This window comes from Neovison vison, chromosome X (assembly GCF_020171115.1).
Source record: "Neovison vison isolate M4711 chromosome X, ASM_NN_V1, whole genome shotgun sequence".
NCBI lineage: Eukaryota > Metazoa > Chordata > Mammalia > Carnivora > Mustelidae > Neogale > Neogale vison.
In genome coordinates this window covers 90539640-90558579 of record NC_058105.1, presented here as the reverse complement: position 1 = coordinate 90558579, position 18940 = coordinate 90539640, and the positions used below count along the sequence as shown (strand labels likewise).

At 39.6% G+C, this 18940-nt stretch overlaps 1 protein-coding gene across 1 annotated transcript in view; it reads left to right on the top strand.

Moving 5' to 3' along the window:
* Window positions 1-18940, top strand: part of JADE3 (jade family PHD finger 3) — a 132799-nt gene that overhangs the window by 95046 nt on the left and 18813 nt on the right. Inside the window, exons 5-7 of the mRNA XM_044234794.1 lie at window positions 7675-7865; window positions 10821-11032; window positions 16083-16250. Of these exons, the coding sequence (XP_044090729.1) occupies window positions 7675-7865; window positions 10821-11032; window positions 16083-16250 (571 nt within the window). The remainder of the gene's footprint in view (window positions 1-7674; window positions 7866-10820; window positions 11033-16082; window positions 16251-18940) is intronic.

The following is an 18940-nucleotide window of genomic DNA, read 5'->3' as shown; positions in this document are numbered from 1 at the left end:
CTCATCCTTCTCGTGATGATGTGGGATGATAAAATGCAACTCTGATGAGACAAAATAAGGTGAATGATATGGGCACTGTGACACAGCATTAGGCTACTATTGACCAAGTATACTTCAGAAGGAGGGTCATCTGCCTACAGTCTGTGGCTGACCACAGGTAAGTGAAACTACAGAAAGGGAAACCACAGATAAAGGGGGACTGCTGTAGTTATTTACGTTAAAATATACATGAAAATATTGGGAAATAACTTCCCAATATTGGGAAATTTGGGGAAATAACTTCCCAATATTGGGAAATTTTGGGAGATAACTCTTTATTAATCCTTCTTTGTATTAGACAAGATAGGCCATTTAGTATAACATCCCCCAAAGTCTCAGCATCTTAACCCGGTGAACTTTCTGTTTCTTGTACATATCTCCATCCATTGTGGGTTGGGATGTGAGTCGCCTCTGCCCCATGTAGTCCTTCAGGGACTCAGGCTCTTTTTATGAGTAGGATCCTCTATTGGATAGGCCCATTTCCACTCCCTACTCCCCCCCACCCCCAATTCTAAATCCAGTCTGCAAGAAAAGACAAGACAGCATGGAGGGTTATAGAGGTAGATTTGTGGGGGGGACCGGGATTTGAAGTGGCTTATCCACCCATGTTCCATAAGCCAGAAGTCACTCAATTGGCCCACCTAACTGCAAAGTAAGGCTGGGGAATGCAGTCTTGCTGTGTGCCTAGATGGAAACAGTTTGGTGAACACATAGCATTTCTCTGCTACTCTTTGATAGAGGCGTTACAAACGCAAAGCTACATGAGCACAGGAGCCTTAGGAACCTTACTGATATTATTCACCACTGTAACCATGTAGTTGATGCTATCTATGATCTGCACTGCCCAGATTCGCATATGGTCTTGGGACCTTTCCACACGATCTCTCAGCAGGACAATCTGACTTCTTACATAGCAGCTCTGGGCTCCAAGATTGAGTATTCCAAGAGATAACAAGTAGAAGCTGCTAGTCTTAAGGCTGGGGCTCAGAAACTGGCACATTTCTTGCATTATTTCCACCACATCACACTAGAGCAGTCACAGAGTTCCCAAACTGAAGGGGAGGGAAGTAGACAGAAGGATGATTGGAAGATTTGTGACCATCTTCAATCTATCACAATGGTAATATTTTAATGATTGTATTTCAGTTACTTGCCTAAAACCTACAGATGAATCAATCAGCTAGAGAAACTTAAATACTAATAAACCAAACACTTGCTTTTTATTTTTCACCTAATCTACAAGATTTTCAAAATGCTTCAGAATTTTATTTCCTAATGGAATTACGGAAGTAATTTTGGATGTATATAAATTAACTGACTTGATCCCTGGATGCTGTAACAACTGAAAAGAGGGGAAAGTGATACAGCAGAGTAAGGGAAGCAGATTCTTTCAGAATCTTTGTTCCAGCTTTCAAGCTAGATTTTTCCCTTTGTTGCATTGTCCTTTGTGCAGTTGTCTTGTCTCTTCAGTGTAGTATAGTGTAGGGTGTGTGTGCGGCGCCGGGCGGGGGGCGGGTGGTGGCGGTGATTGAGGGGAGGATACAGACAATCACAGAGCCAGCTTGCGCTGTAAGTTCGAGCTGTTTACGTTAGTCTGTTGACCACCACAAAGAACTTTTTGAAAACAAGTTCATCAAATAAAGATGGTATTAACTTCATTATGTGTTTGTAGGTAGACTATGGATAATTTTTTTACACTAGTCAATAATAAACAAGCTTCAGATGGTTTTTTGTTGTTGTTTTAGGTCTTTATTTGTGTTTTTAAATTAGTTTCTGTTGCTAAAGGTTCTAGTGGAAGGAAAACAGTGGTTCATGTTTGGTTGAAAGGGACCATTCATAATTTGTATGACAGGCAAGTGGTTGATATATTTACTGTGTGTCTGTGTATGTTTTTAACATTATAGGTGAAGTGCTGATTTACTGTAAAAGCAAAAATGAATTAGAATACAAAACATTAACTGCATAGTATATATGCTTATACACACACATATCTATGTATATAGAAATAAGTGGGAATGTCCTATAACTTTCTTGTTTCACTTAACAATATATTATCAATCATGAATGATACTGAAAGCAGGAATAAATGGATATTCAGACAGACCCCTATTTCTCCTTGGAATGTAAACATTGAACTAACTGGAGTATGGAGAGCCACACTTTGTTCACTAAACTCCAGACTCAAATATATAACCACCAATTCAGCATCTCCATTTGGATGTCCAGTAGACATCTTACTAGACTTCAGATATCCCAAACTGAACTATTTATCTTCCCAAACTAGTCCCACCTGTAGTCCCATGTTTAACTGATCCATGTTTAACTGATCCATTCTTCCTGCTGTAACTGTCTTTTCAGACTTTCAGGCCAAATTTCTTAGAGTCATCTTTGATTCTTCATTGCCTCATACCCCATATTCATTCTTTTTTTTTTAAATTTAAATTCAATTAGCCAACACACAGTACATCATTAGTCTTAAAGGAGATCTTCTTGGCCCTAATTTCAAAAGATACTCAGATTCTACATAGCAAGTCGAAGAAGGGCCTTGATGATAAATGGGAGCCCAAGCCTGCCTCCCACTCCACTGCTCCATTTCATTCTCATGCCTCCCTCATCTCCCAGCTCTCCTTGCCCCACTGTCCCCATAGCTCCTTTCTTGTTCTGTTCTGTGCGACAGCAGCCTTCCATTCTTGCTTTCAATTATGAGAGGCAGTAAGAAGCAAAATGTACAGAGCACTTGCATACACACATCTTACTGGAAGTTTAAAACAGCCCTTCGGTGGTTTTCCCATTCACTGCTGCCCCCAAACTTAACAGCTTCAAGCCTCTATGTTATCATACTCATGGATTCTGAGGGGCAGAGTGGGGATGGCTTGTCTTTGCTCTGTGATATCTAGGACCTCATCCAGCAAGACTTTGAATTTGAGGGTGACTCTGGCTGGGGGCTAGAATCATTCCAAGGCTTATGCACTAACATGTCTGTCATCTGGGCTGGGATGGTGTAGACTGTACGTGATTTAACCATATGTTTGGATTTCCTCACAGCATAAAAATCTCAACACAGCAGACTTTCAGCAGGCCTCGGGCACATGCACATATTCCAGCCAACAAGCGAAAGCTGCATTCCCTTTTATGACCCAGCCTCACACTTCTCATAGCATCACTGCTGCCCTGTACTGTTGGTGGAAACAGTCACAAGCCTTCCCTGATTCAAGAGGAGAAATAGCCTTTACCACTGGATGGGAGAGTAGCAGAGTGACATTGTAGAAGAACATGTGAAATTTTGAAAATAGCAGCCATCACCGAGGTTATGATTGTCTTGTGTTTCATAAATGAGTAACAGAGTTTTGTAGAGAAGCAGTCAGCCCGAGTGGCAAGATTAACAAGGAGAAACTTGGGAAACTACTACTATTACAAGGGCTTCCTATTTAGGTTGCTTTTAAGATATTTATTTCAAGCCTTTAAAAAATCTGTAATGATATGATATTTGGGCAATTTCTGTGCTGTTCACAAAGGATCCTAATCCACTCATTAGGAAATGCAGCATAGTCTCTACCTGCCAGATAATTAGATCAACCAAAGACACACTGCTGACTCGGGTGTGCATAAGATACAGGAGGAGGCCATATGTCAGGTTAGAGTGGTTACAGCTTCCTCTTGCTGCCTCCTCAGGGTCACAGCAATGTTTACATGGGCCACAAGTAGCTGGCCTACTCAAGGAGCAGGTGGATAGGCCTTTTGTTCTGTGGAGCTAAGCAGGTGCAGTGATGGGTCCTTTTATCAAAGGTAGGTCACTCAGAAAGTTATGGCAATATTCATTTACATTCAAGCATCCAAATTTAAAACTGCACTTGCTTCATCCTAGTAAAGTTGCTCATACCTCTGGGCTTGTGAGCTTTTGTTGATTTGATCACTTGGTCTGGCGACAATTCGAAGAATGTCTGTATACCTACAATATATTGGCAATTTCGGGATGATCCCGGAATTTCTTCCAGCTGTAGCAGTGTTATGGGTACTTGAAGATGTTAAAGCTGCATTTTTTTTAAATGCCAAAGTAATAATTCTCATAGACCCTCCCTTCTATCATTATAAATGTAAAACTTTCTCCTTGTGAGATTTGAATTAACTTACCTTTTACCCATTCATTTCCTTGCCTTTAGTATTACCGTTTCAGTCTATAATATTTTAGGACTGTCCTAGGACTGTCTAGGACTATCTAGGACTGTCCTAGATTCAGTCCTTAGATTCAATTCAATATGAAAAGATGAGTGACATAACATCATTGTCATTATAAATTTGGGTTGGGGTATATTATACTCCACATATTATACTTCTGTGTGTATATACACACAGAAAAGTGGGGTGCCTGGGTGGCTCAGTGGGTTAAGGTCTCTGCCTTTGGCTCGGGTCATGGTCTCAGGGTCCTGGGATCAAGCCCCACGTCGGGCTCTCTGTTCAGCGGGGAGCCTGCTTCCCCCTCTCTCTCTGTCTCTGCCTGCCTCTCTGCCTACTTGTGATCTCTCGCTGTCAAATAAATAAATAAAAATCTTAAAAGAAAGAAAAGTAAGCAAAGCATAACTGTATAACTCTGTGAATTTTCATGAGTTAAATATACTTGTTTAACTGCCACCCAGATCGAGAAATAGAACGTTACCCAACACCCAGGAGCCCTCCTGCTCATACCCAGTAACTGACCTCCCTCTCCGTAGGTGGCAGTTTTGCCAGCTTTTAACTTCATACTGAGATTAGATTGTTGTGTTCATCATTATGCTGGTGAGGTTTATCCATACTGTTGCATGTAATAGTTCATTGAGTTTCATCTCTGTGTCATATTCCATTGTGTAAATATACCACATTTTATTTATCAATTCTGATCTTGCTTCCCGTTTTCAGCTAATACAGACATTTCTGATTTAAGATTTTATTTATTTATTTGTCAGAGAGAGAGAGACAGACCCAGCACAAGCAGAGGGAGAAGAAGGCTCCCTGCTGAGCAGGGAACCTGACGCGGGACTCTATCTCAGGACCCTAGGATCATGGCCTGAGCCAAAGGCAGACGCTTAGCTGACTGAGCCACCCTGGTGTCCTGACATTTTTTTAATTTTTTAGTCTACACATGTATACTCTTTTGTTAAGTATATTCTCCCAGATTGGGTTTACTAGGTCCTAGGTTATATGTATATTCAACTATGGTATCCCCTGCCAAGTAGTTTGCCAAAGTGGTTGGACCAATTCACATTTCCACCAGCAGTGTAGGAGAGGTTTATTTGCTCCACTTCCTTATAAACACTGAAGTTAATGTCAGTTTTTGGTCAGTCTTTCCCAGTTTAGCCATTCTGGTAGGTAATAGTAATTACGATTTTGATTTGCATTTCTGTAGTAACTAATGAGGTTGAAAACCTTTAAAAAGTTTTCTTACCATCTGGATAACCTTATTCAGGAAATGTCTATTCAGGTTTCTTGCCTACTCCTTAATTGAATTGTCTGTCTTTTTCTAATTGATTTGTAAGAGTTTATTATGTATTGATGACAAACAGAAGTTTTTATATCTCTTCCTTTATGGCTGTTGGCCTTTATGTCTTCTTTATTTTTTTTCCAATTTATTTATTTTCAGAAAAACATTATTCATTATCTTTATGTCTTCTTTAAAATATATTTGCCTTCAATGCACCTGGCAGGCTCAGAGGAGCCTGATTTTTGATCCTTGGGGTCATGAGTTTGAACCCCACATTGGATATAGAGATTACTTAAACTTTAAAAAAAAACTTTAAAATAAGTAAATATATATATATATATATCGGTGTGTATACACACATATCATATATACGTGTGTGTGTGTGTATGTATATATATATATATATATATATAAAATATATATGCATATCCTGAGGTCTCTTCCAGAAGCTTAATAGACATATTAGTTTAGTTCAAGAACAATTATAGTCTACCTTGTTCCATAGAGGATTTGAGACAATTGATATGAATAGTTAGCAAAATATTCTTCCTTTTAGAACAAGATGAATCTTGAAAAAAAAATTAGATATTCTATAATTACCTCATAGGCCATGCACCAAATAAGCATAGCATATTTAATCTCATTGTCTTTGAAGAATTCATATGCATGTCTTGTCCTTTTCAGTTGGGTTCATTTCAATTGGAAGCAGGCCTCTGTCAGCAGTTCCCAAATTTCTAGCTTCAATTAATATTTTAGGGTTCTGTTTTTTTTACTCAAATATTTGTTGCCTTTGGCTTTAAAAACTCCATATGGTAGAAAAATTAAAATGTGCAAGTGCATGTAGTTATTAACTTTTTTCAACATATATTATGTTGAATCATAACCTTTTGAAAGAATGCTTAGGAAGAAATACTTATTATATATTTACAAGATGGACTATGCCTATATATATGTGTGTATATATATATGTATTCATATAAATACATTTATGTTTATGAATCCTTCTACATATATAGTGATTTGAGTAAAGAAACTAGTTCCAGAAGCCTTTCAGAGAAATGATTTTCATTATTATATATATATGTATATGTGTGTGTATATATATATATTTATTTCTCTTTTTTTAGAGGGCCCACTCTATTCTTTTAAATTGCCAAGGAATAAGAATCCATATTTCCTCTTGTTTATATTTTCTGATGCTTTGTGGAGTACCTAAAACATTGACTATAAAATGAGTTATTGGTATGAGAAACTTCTGATTCTTCCCTTGCTTGGTTTCTTTGCCTTGGGCTCCTAAGTGTCAGGAAGAAGAAGGAAAATATGAGTTTTCTCAGACCTGCTGGAGAAGTTGATGGAATAACAGGAATCTTTCATCTTATCATGTTACCCTGGCTAGGACTTCTGGTTGCTATCGTGTATGGCTGGAAAATGCCTGGAGTTTGTATAAGTCCACAGCCTCTTGGCTTTACCTCATCTACACAAATAGTGACAATAACAAGAAACATAACAACAATAACATTATTGAACATCTGTTTTTTACTATATGCTAAGCACTTTATGTATTTTGTACAATTGTAATAACCCTATAGGTTTGATATTATTTTATAATAATATATGACTATTGTCCTTACTTTTTAGCTAGGAAAACTGAACCTTATCGAAATGAAGTAGTTCCCCAAGATCACTATGTGAATAAGTGGCAGAAAAAACAGGCTTATGTGAGTCTATAGCCTGTACTCTTTACCACCATCCAGTATTGCTCCATGGCAGAAACTCACGGGTTTAGCCGAAGTATATCTTTGGTATAGAATCTGGCCATGGCTTTGTGCTGGTACCATCTCTTCCTCAGTTTCCCCTTCTAACCAAATGTGGTGGCTATTGCACCAAGAACACACAGTGCAACATTTTATTAGAATGAACGGTAGTAAGGACCCAGCAGCAATGAGGGTGAATGAAACATTACATTAGCAGTGGACTATTCACAGCAGATGAAAAAATTGAATTTGTAGAACCATTTACTTTCCAGAAAGGGATCTGCCATACCTCTCAGTTGGCAGAGCAGCGACCTCCCCCCAACCATGGAGGAAAAAGAGAGCATTCAGCTCCACTGTGTCCCACCCAGTCAGTGCCTAGAATCTGTCGTTTGTTGACTTATCAGTATCTTTCTTTCACTTTTCTAGGGTTGTAGCCGAGAAGGTAAAGGACGTTCTGTATATGCGACCCCGGAAGTACATCCACTGCTCCAGCTCGGAAACCACAGAACCTGGTTACATCAACATCATGGAACTGGCGGCATCTGTGTGTCGCTATGACCTAGACGACATGGACATCTTCTGGCTTCAGGAACTCAATGAAGATCTCGCAGAAATGGGTGAGTTGTTTTCCCACAAGTAAGTTGTTCCTTGACTTGCCTCGTGATTTTTTTAAGGTGTCAGGACCATTTAACTTGCTTTCATCCTGTGGCCTCTTTTCTTTTCTGGCCTTTTTGTTTATTTTTCTCATTGATCTTACCTTAATGAGGCATTTCTTGAAATGCATAAGTATATTGAAATAGAGCAGTAACATTTAAATCTGACCTTTTCTTTCCTTGTCCATGGTGAATAGCACAGATCAAGGGTGGTATGTAGGTTTCATAAGATTGTTTTCCAGTTCCAGTTGTGAGAGTGGTCATGGCTGATTGGACTGCTGGTTAAGGAGGATTCTGAAGCTGGTTCCTGGCTCAGCCCCCAAAAAACACTCTGTTCAGTGGGCAGGGCCAGGGGCAGCAGCACCTCTGCCATCTCTGCCAGCTGGAGAGAAGCTCTAACTTCAGCAGGAGGCAGCAGCATGCACCTGACAGGTCACTGTGACCAGCACGCCTTCGTGCGAGACTTCTAATTTTCCTGCCGGAAGAATGTCAGGCTTAGGGCAAAACATCCCCAGAGCAGTTCTTAGCTGCCTCACTGCCTTTAGTAAGTTCTGAAGTTGTCATGCAGTTCTCAAAGACTTAAATTAAGCAGAGACAAGCAAACAAAAAAACCCTGAAAGTAAACATAATGACAGTTGTAAAGTAAGTGTATGCCCTACAGCACCATACCGGTGATGCTGGGAGATGCTAGGCTGAAAGAAAACGCATTTTATTCTTACACATCACTCTTTGACAAGACTTCGATCTGAGCAGTGGTTGGACCTATGGAACTGTGGGTGGTTTTTAAGTCTCCATATGAGATTTGCAGAAGCACACAATTGATTTCCTTTTTGTTTGAATCACATTTGTACATTGTTAGTACAGGGATTGGTGGTTTTACTTTTCTTCCCTCCCTCCCTTTTTTTTTTCTTTCTTTCTTTTGAGGTTGGCATCTGAATGCCTATGGATAAAAACATAAAATTGTATTAAATCCAGTTTAGTGTGATTGTGGTAATTATACTAGTGGTACTAGTATAACCAGTACTTTTTTTTTTTAAACTTACTGTTTTATGTCTTCTCTTACTCTGCCTTCTAAGAGGAGAGAAGAGATGTCAGCTTAGGGTACAAACCGCAAAGGAAGGGAATAAAAGACTGACAGAGGAGGGAAATCAGAGTATGAGAGCAGAGTCCAGTGGATTGATGGCTCAGTGTGCCATTGTATTTGTGAACCGTATGGTGTCTGTGTGCGTTATGATCATTACAGGGCCTCCTTCAATGCGACACCACCTTACGGTGAGGTCCCTTTGGTATTTTGTAGTTAATCCTCTCTGAAGGATTTTTTGTAATCAGCTTTTTTATTTTAGAATAGTTATAGATTTACAGAAAAGTGTACATTTAATACAGTTGCCATATGCCCCTCAATTTCAGTTTCCCCTAATGTTAATAACATCTCACTTGACTGTAGTACTTGACCTTTTCCTATTCCAGGATGCCATCCAGGACACCACACTGCATTTAGGCTTAGAAGAGTTTAAAAAGAGGATTGCTTTACTTCAATTTTTACTCTTTAGAGTAAATGATATTATAGTAAGGCTTCTAAGAGCTTAAGATAAACTTCTAAAAACAACATTAAATTAAGCCCTTTTTTGGTTCAGATTAAGGGATTTAAAAAATTGAGTGCTTACTACATACTGGTCACTAAACTAAGCAGTGCACAAATATTACCTCATCTCGTCCTCACAAGAAATCAGGGAGTTTGTATTATGGTCCTTATTTTATAGATAATGGAACTAAGCCCTAAAGAGGATAAATAACTTGTCAAGGTTTATATAACCAATATGGAGTCAAGTTGGAATTTGAATCTAAGTGCTCTAACCAAACGCTGTCCTCCTCCACTCCAGAAAAAAAAGTGTGTAATTTGTCTTGACTGGAAAAATGAAACATACTACCTGGGTAGTTTTTGCTTTCATAACTATATATGACACTAAAACGGTAGTTTATATGGAATTCCAGAATTTCTTCATGTATCTTATGTAACAAGTGAAGTAGAATATTTGGGTGAATTTGTTTTGGATCGTTTTGAGAATTATTCCTGAGTTTACAAGCTGTACACACACATACACACACACACACACACACACGTGTGTGTGTGTATATTCTCACAGAATCATTAAAAAAATATGTTTAGTTGTTGCCTGTATCCACCATATAAATCTTTTAGTTGGGTTTATTAAGTTTGTAAGACTAAGAAAAATTAAAAGTATAGAAGGAAAGGGAATCAAGAGACAAAAAAAGGTAATTTCAGAATTTGCAGTTAGACTTTTGTGGATGCTAATAGGTTTTTCTTATATACAGTTCCATTGGAAAATATTATTGGATATTTTTAGAAGTCATGTTTAAAAAACAAAATATTTCATATGTACAATGACATACACAATACCTAGAATTTTCTTTTATGACTTAATACCTTTTTGTATAAAAATTTCCTCATATATTCATTAGATGTGCTCATTGGAACTATTATGCTAAGAATGAATTACTATTTATGTCCAGATAGTTATGTGATCTTAATTATCTTATTCTATAAATTAAAGTGTTCAAAATTATAAAGCTGTGAAAGTTCACCCTCAGTGGGAATAAGAGAAAACAGAGATGTAGGAGGGGGACTGATTGGGATGTAGACAGAAAATTGAAAGGGTAGTACATCTTACATGAAATGTGGTAAAATGTACTTCTCCTTTCATGTGTCAGACACTAATACGTGATAAGTAAATATTAGAATAGCTTTAGTAAAAGATTCTTTGAAATTCACTTTTTTAGATCAGAGAAGAGATGGTTTTATCTTTTAGAATCCCTCCATCCCTGCACCAGGCTCGTAGTAGGTGATTTGGGATTAACAGCTGACTGACGGGTTGATTGATTGTTTGTATTTCCGTGCAGGTTGTGGGCCAGTTGATGAGAATCTTATGGAAAAGACAGTAGAAGTCCTGGAACGCCATTGCCATGAAAATATGAACCATGCTATTGAGACAGAGGAAGGGCTAGGCATAGAATATGATGAAGATGTGATCTGTGATGTGTGCCGGTCTCCAGACAGTGAAGAAGGGAATGATATGGTGTTCTGTGATAAGTGTAACATCTGTGTGCATCAGGTTAGTGAGAGTGGAGACCACCACCTCCCCACGGTCAGCCTTTCTGAAGCTCAGTGATGGTCTCCAGCACCCATATCTGGGTAGCAATTTGCATTTAATAAGGGTGAAAATAAAGATTTGGCCTGACTGTTCTTCAATAATCCCTTTAGAAACAATACTAATGATCCCCAAGGTGACTTACTTTACTAACTTTAACTCAGAAGCTAAACCCAGATCTTTATTATATCCCTTCGTACCTATGCCATTGAGTTTGCCTTGTTCAAGACTTTCATCATCCCCTGGGGAGTCTCTTTGTTGCCTGCCTGGGAGTCTCTCCTTCACCTTGGAATCCCTGTTACATCATCAGGTTATACTCCTGGTTCCTAACCTTGGTGAGATCATACTTCCTCCAGGTAGAAATCCAGACTCTCTGTCTCAGCCCTTTCCAGTCCTACTCATATATAACTCCGAGGAAGCAGAGTCCACTATGCTTTTAAAGATCATATAATTTTAGGGCTGTAAAAGACCATCCCACTCCTCAGTTCTACAGATAAAACCAGAAAAGATGAAATGTCTTTACCCAAGTGCTTACAGCTAGTTATTTGTCATCCTTTCCACCATAGTGCCTTTTTAATTGATGATGATGATGATTTCAGCGTTCTTTTGAGCTCTTTCCTTTTCTTCCCCTCATAAGCCCTATGCTCCAGCAAAATAAGTTTACTTAAGGGGGCAGTGATGACTATTCCTGACACTGTCCTGTCTCTGTGTTTTGGCCACACTCCAATTTAAAATGTTTTCTTCCACCTTCAGCTATAAAAAAAATCTACAGGACTTCCAGGATTTGATTTAAATCTTTTCTTGAACTCCCCTAAATAATTTTTCACTCTCCTGAACCTGTTTTGTGTTTCATTTATCTTATTAATTTATCTAGCAAATAGGTATGCAACACCATCTACCAGCCCATGTGCCAGGACTATGCCACATGCTGAAGACACAGTCAGTGACGAAGAGGCAGACATGATCTTTGCCCTCGGGGTCATCAGAGCCTGGTATAGGGGCTACAAGGACACTGCCCAGTTATCACAGTATGCTGGGTGTTTTCGTAGCTAGAAGTCCATGCTGCTGTGAAAGCGCATGGGATGGATGGGGATCAGGGACAACTACTAAGTGGCATCCAAGCTGAATCTAAATGTGTCACAAAGAGCAGCAGGGTATGTTCAGGCAGAGAAGAGAACAATTCAGACAGGTAGTGAGAGCAGGCACAGTGTATCAGAGGGAACTCTGGAGCTCTTCAGAGCTGCAGAAGGGAGTGGGGTAGAGTAGAGGAGGGTGGACAGTGAGGGTAGAGAGGGACACAGGAGCCACAGGTGATGGGCCTTCGCTGACAGACTAAGGAACTTTGGCTTTGTCCTGTCAACCCTGAAGGCCGTGAGCTGTATTTTAGAAAGATCATTCTGGCCACAAAATGACTAAAATGATTAGGTAACGCAGTGGAGCACCGGGCAGGCTCAGTCAGTGGTGCACGTGACTCTTGATCTTGGGGTCATGAATTTGAGCCCCGTGTTGGGCCTAGAGATTACTTAAAATGAAATTTTTTTAATAAATAAAATGATTAGGTAACACAGGAAATTGAAAAAAAAAACAGGGCTTACAACTTTATTTAAATTACCTGGGCCACCTAACCTAAACCTCTGTATTAAAAGGTACTCAAAATTATTCTGTAACCAATTAGATCTTCTTCGTTTTGCTTGTTTCCTTTAAAAAAGAGTGAACTTCAAAATTTTCTCTTCACTCTATCAGTTATTGGTGTTTATGTCACATCTTTAGCAAGACAGGAAATTTTGTGTTAGTATGAACTTAAATATTTGATAATATGGGTCCACAGTCCTTCCTCTACTATTCCAAAAATTTCAGAAGCTCTGAAAACTGCAAGGTTTTGCTTAAGTCTGGCACCGAAACTGATTTTGGACAATACTAGAACTCACCCAATACGAGGCTCTTTATAGTCTTAATGTCATTTTGTATAAATGCTTATGTAGTTTGCTAGAGAAATGTAATGTATTTGGTAATATGGTACTGTCCTTGGTCCCATTGAGTTTTAGGTAATATACCACGTATGTATTCACTACTTTCCTAAGATCTGAGCAATTCTGAATTTCCTTATGTTTCTCACCTAGGGTTTTCATATAAATAATTATAGCCTTGAAGGGAAAATAGTACAAAGGTCGTCTGTATATATTTTCAGCAGCTGTTCTTCACAGTTGGGACCAAATATTAAGGAATTATTTTTCAGATTCCTTGACTAAAAAAATGAAATGTAGCTTAATAATTCTCCTCAAAGAGTATTTGTTTTGAAAACATATCCAGTAATGACTATAAATGACGTGCTTTCCTCACGTAGAAAGTGATGACAATAACACCTGACCAGGCCTTGCAGAATGTAAGCTGGTATGTATTATGGCTGAATGTTGGTGCCACATAAAGTTTCATATAAAAGAGATTCTTCCAAAGTGAGTACATTCACTTGACTTCTAACACGATACTTAGGTTAGAGCTCCCTCTGTTGACTGAAAAGTGACTTAAAAATGATTTGGAGGATTTGGTTTACTCCTTAACAGAATCAGGAACATACTGACATCTGTATTTATTAAACATAACTTTTCTTCCTTACTGACACCACATTATGTCAAATGTTTGTTCCTCTGTGACTATAACACATTTGTTTCAGTACTTTAGAAAGAGGTTTACATCGTTAGACTTGAGATTTTAACATTAAAAATGCGAAAATTGGGAGCCTTCCAAATCCCTTTGTAGGTTACATTTTTGGTTCTTAGCTCAGGTATTGAACACTCAAACAGGCCTAAATTAATTTGTCTGAAGGTACATACTCATAGTTTTTTGTATCTGTCATATATGTTTGGCACTGAGTTTATTAACCCCCTGGAATTGTATATAAAACATATGTCGGTGCATTTGTGGAATTTTCTCAAGAGTCCATAGCCTTCATCATGTTGTGGTCGAGAAGAAATTGAGAACCACTGCTATGAATTACTAGCTTCTATGAGCCTATGACCATGAGTAAGTCCACACAAGGGCTCAGTAGATTATTTTCTGCCCCATGGAAGGGCCAGGAGATAAAGGGTATTCCTAGAACCACTTTTTTTTCTTCTGGTCTGAAAGAAGTTCTGTTTTAGGAGGAAGCTTGCTTTCATTTCCTAGCAAACTTTCTGGACCTCAGAGAAAGAAAACTTTGGAGGTTAGGAACCTTACAGAATGATGCCCTACTGTTGTAAGAGCAGCCTGGTTGGAGTTCAGCTTCAGTTCTTGACCTAAATTAATCTGTTCTACCAAACCGCCTATTTGATCTCCGCATAGAAAGCATTCCAGATAAACTGATGGTAAATGACCTGCCCCCAGTGACCTTACAGTCTCACTGAGGAGATGAAACGTAACCGCTAAAGTCGAGAAGAGTACATGTTGCCAACCACGTACCTGGTGAGGGGGAAGCCGTGCTGAGTAGAGGGCAGGGGTCAAGAAGTGGAGCGGCCACATACGGCTCTGTGAGCTGAGAAGTGCGGTGAGCAGCGTCAGGCTTTAGATCAGAAGCCAGCAGACTTTATCTTTGAAGGGCCAGATAGTAAATATTTTAGACTCTGAGAGCCACGTACAGTCTCTGTTACATACTCTTTTTTTTAAACATCACTCTAAAAATATGAAAGCCATTCTTAGCTTGTTAGCCTTCCAAAACAGGCCTCAAGCAGTAGTTTGCCAGCCTATGGTTTAGACAAGGGTGAGGGTGAGAACAGAAGGAGTTTCTGGAGGGTTTGTTGCTGTGCAATAGAATAAAATCTTTGTTTTAGTAAGAAGAACATGGCAGCCAAATAGAAGGAGGATTGAAGGTGTGAAAGGGGCAGAAGAGAATTTAGGAATAAATCAATCCAGGCGTGATAAGGACTTGGGTGGATAGAGCAGGTGTGGTGGGGATGGAGAGGAAGGTCAGAGCCCAAGGGCCACTCTTTTGGGAGGACTAGCATGCCTCAGGGGTGGTAGACAAAGGGAAATAGATAATGTGAGTACAGGAATTTTGGATCTGGAAGCTGGGAAGCCTGGTGGTGATTTGGATAGTTTGGAAAAGGCGCCAGTTCAGGGGTAACATGATAGTAAGTGTTGGAACATGAATCCAAGCTGTGGGTGAACCTCCTGGCGTAGGCACAGATTTTGAAGCTGCCTTGATGAATTAGTCAGTGGTGGAAAGTATACCAGGCGACATGGGGAGCCAGGTAGTCCCCAGGTTTAGTCCGTAATGATGAGAGTAGAACAGTAAGGAGGAGAAAGTTGGGCGAAATTGGAGGTAGTGAAAAGGAAGTCTAGAATGTTTCCCAAACTAATCTCCCTTCCCCCAGTAATTCATTTAGTTGTCCAACTTCATTCCATAAAGGATTTGAAGCAGCTTCCAGAACTCATTATGGAGTGTTGTGATTAGTCTAATATTCTATTCAATTCAGGATTCAGTCACAAGTCCCTTTTTCTTCAGCCCAAGCAAGTAATTGCTGTGATTTGCTGAGTGCTTTTTATGCGCCAGGCTCTGTTAGGCTCTTTAAACATTAGCTCATTTGCTGCTCAGAAGTTTCCTTCTGTTTCCTTCTTAACACTTTTTTCTTGATTACAACAGTGCATGACTTGTAGAAGTTATTCAGTAAGTATATGACTGACTAAATATAATATATAATCATTGAAGAAACTTTAGAAAACAGAGGCAAAAAAGAAAGAAAGAATGTAATCCCCAAACTCAGTTTACAGTTGGGCCAGCCTTTGTATATATTTCCTTCTAGTCTTATTCTTTTGTCCTTAAAAAGTCAGTTTTCATAAACAGATATGCTGATCTTAGAACAGATGCCACCTCTTTTTTTTGAGTGTTTTAAAATCACAAAATCCTAGATATGAGCTTGTTGGGCCTTATTTGCCTCTTTCTCCTAAAAGTGGAGGGTACTCTGTCACTGTGTACCAGAGCAGACATCAGTCTTGGTGAGAAGATGCTAACCATGCTTCCCTCTACTCCTCATGCCTCCAGGCCTGCTACGGCATCCTCAAGGTCCCAGAAGGCAGCTGGCTGTGTCGTTCCTGCGTCCTGGGCATTCATCCGCAGTGTCTGTTATGTCCAAAGAAAGGTGGGGCCATGAAAACTACCAGGACAGGGACTAAATGGGCTCATGTCAGCTGTGCCCTGTGGATTCCAGAGGTAAGAACTCATCCAGGCCTGTGAGCCCATTTGCTCCAAGGGGGCCCCTGTTTCTCCCCAGCATTCAGACCTGCTGGGGCTCCATGGAGAGGCTTCGTGCCTGCCCATGTTTCTGAGGTGATAGTGCTTTCACTTGAGCTCCCTCACATTCTTCTCAGATGCAAGTGAGCAGGTAAGCCCGTGCCAATTAACATATAGGTGCGGAGACCAGTGCTACTGGATAAATTCGTATGAGAAGAGAGGCACGAAAGACCAGGATGTGAGCAGATTTTTTTCAAGGTGAAACTTACCTTCTTTTTTTTAAGATTTTATTTATTCATTTGAGAGCAGAGGCAGAGGGAGAAGCAGGCTCCACACTGTGCCAGGAGCTTGATGCAGGACTTGATTCCAGGAGCCTGGGATCATGACCTGAGCTAAAGGCAGATGCTTAACTGACTGAGCCACCTAGGCGCCCAAGGCGAAACTTACCTTAAAATACCAAATACAGAGTGTCTGGTTTCATGAATTTTTATACCTATCTGTAACCACAACCCAGACCAAGATTTGGAACACCGCAAAAGTAGACACAGAACAACCCAAAAGGTTCCCTCATACCCACTTTTCAGTCCCTATCTGGGTCCCTATTTACCATTGCAGTTGCTATCACTGTAGATTAGTTAGTATGTTTTTTAATTTCATATAAATGAAGTCATAGAGTATGCACTGTTTTCTGTCTGCCTAGCCCTCCATGATGTAGTGTGTATCAACACTACACTGAGTAGTATGCTGTTGTATGGATATACCATGATTTATTTATCCATTCTCCTTTGATGGGCATTTCAGTTGTTTCCAATTTCAGGCTATTCCAAATTAGGCTAGCAATAGCTCTTTCACCCACTGCGATGGTTGCCCTTTGATTTTTTTTTAATTTTTTATATTTTTTAAATTTCTTTTCAGTGTTCCAGTATTCATTGTTTATGCAGCACACCCAGTGCTCTATGCAGTATGTACCCTCCTTAATACCAACCACCAGGCTCACCCAACCTCCCATCCCCCACCCCTGCAAAACCCTCAGATTGTTTCTCAGATTCCACAGTGTCTCATGGTTCGTCTCCCCCTCCAGTTTTCCCCAACTCACTTCTGTCCATCTCCCCACATCCTCCGTATTGTTCCTTATACTCCACAAATAAGCAAAACCATATGCCCTTTGATTTTTGAAGCTCTTTTCAGAGCTTGGACTCAGTGTTTGTCTAAGAGCCTCTTTATTCAAAATTCCATCGCTCATTATTTAATCTGGTCCTTCAGTTGCTGTTATCTTATAAGGGGCTCTGCACACACTCAGTTGATTAAAGAGGGCTTCCAAACATTACTTGTCCTTACTTCTTATGGCTGTCTTTTTTCTTTAAACTGGCTTGAACATCCCACTCACATCCTCTTTCCCCAACCCCTATCTAAGCCAGCAAATTTGTTAGGCAGTTTAACTGCAGGGCAAGAGAGACTTCAGAATTCAGTTCATGGGAGAGCTGATGATACCGTATTGGTAATTCATCCCCCTTTTAAAACTTCCCTGGCTTTATTCTTGTTAATGGCAGTTCCAGAGGAGTTAACTACTAAGAGTCAAGCTCAAGCACACAGAGTTAAACTGTCCACAATAAATACTATTGTATTCTTATGGATAGAGAAGTGTTTTTAAAAATAATTTGAGCAATGGTTTCTTTTTTGTACAAGACTGTCCAGCTTATAGACTGATGTCTTGGGTTTCTGGCCTGAGAGTGATTTCCTGCAGCAAATGCCCCAGCTAATAGAGCAGTCTCTCTCAGCATAATGAGTTTAGAACATGACTCCTGAAGAGTCCTTAGAAATAAAAGAAGCTTTCTTATCTATTGACTTTGTCTTAGGGTTCTCAGTACCTTTGGGGTTGCTCAAGATTGCTGTGATCTTTCTACTGCTGGTTTCTTGATGTGGGTAGAACTTGTACTAGTTTAACTAGCTTTATTCAGCAGTCTTTCTCTCTTTGTTAAAGTTGTGGCTCTCTTAGAAACTCCTGTACACATTTGTAAGTGGGGGGACACTTTTTACCAGAAGTTGCCTAACCCCTTATTTTCCTATGGAAAAAAAGCAAACGTTTTCCATCTTCTTTTAAAGCCTGCCTTTCCTTTCAGTTCTCTCCCAAAGTCTGATTTCACTTTGAAGCTACTTTGGCTGAAAGAGTAGAGCAAACTGATAACAGTTACATGATTTAAAAGGCTGTGGTTTGAAAATGTTATCATCCTCATCCTTCCTACTTATGTGCTCCAACCTCTTCATTGTCCAGATTGCTACTACTTTCCAACAATGTCACGCTTCTTTGTAAACTGAAAGGATTGTCACTGCCTGTTTTCTATACTTAGTCGATTAAAGGACAAAACAAGGCATGTTGCACCATCTCTAACATATAATAGATGATAGATCTTGTGAATGTTAATTCCTTTCCTTGGTGGCTTTCTTTGGTTCCCAAGTAGTGTAGATATCTTAGATTCATTACTGTATCCATTCTCCGTCTCCACTCCTGCCCTCTCATTCTGTATATGAATCATTTATATTACTGGAAATGATCAAAAGCCTGAGCGGTGGCTAGAGACAGGTTTTATTTATTCTTGGTTCCATAGTAACCTTCAGAGATGCGGCTTACCTCCTTGTTTTGATGTTCTGACCTTCATGTAATATCATTT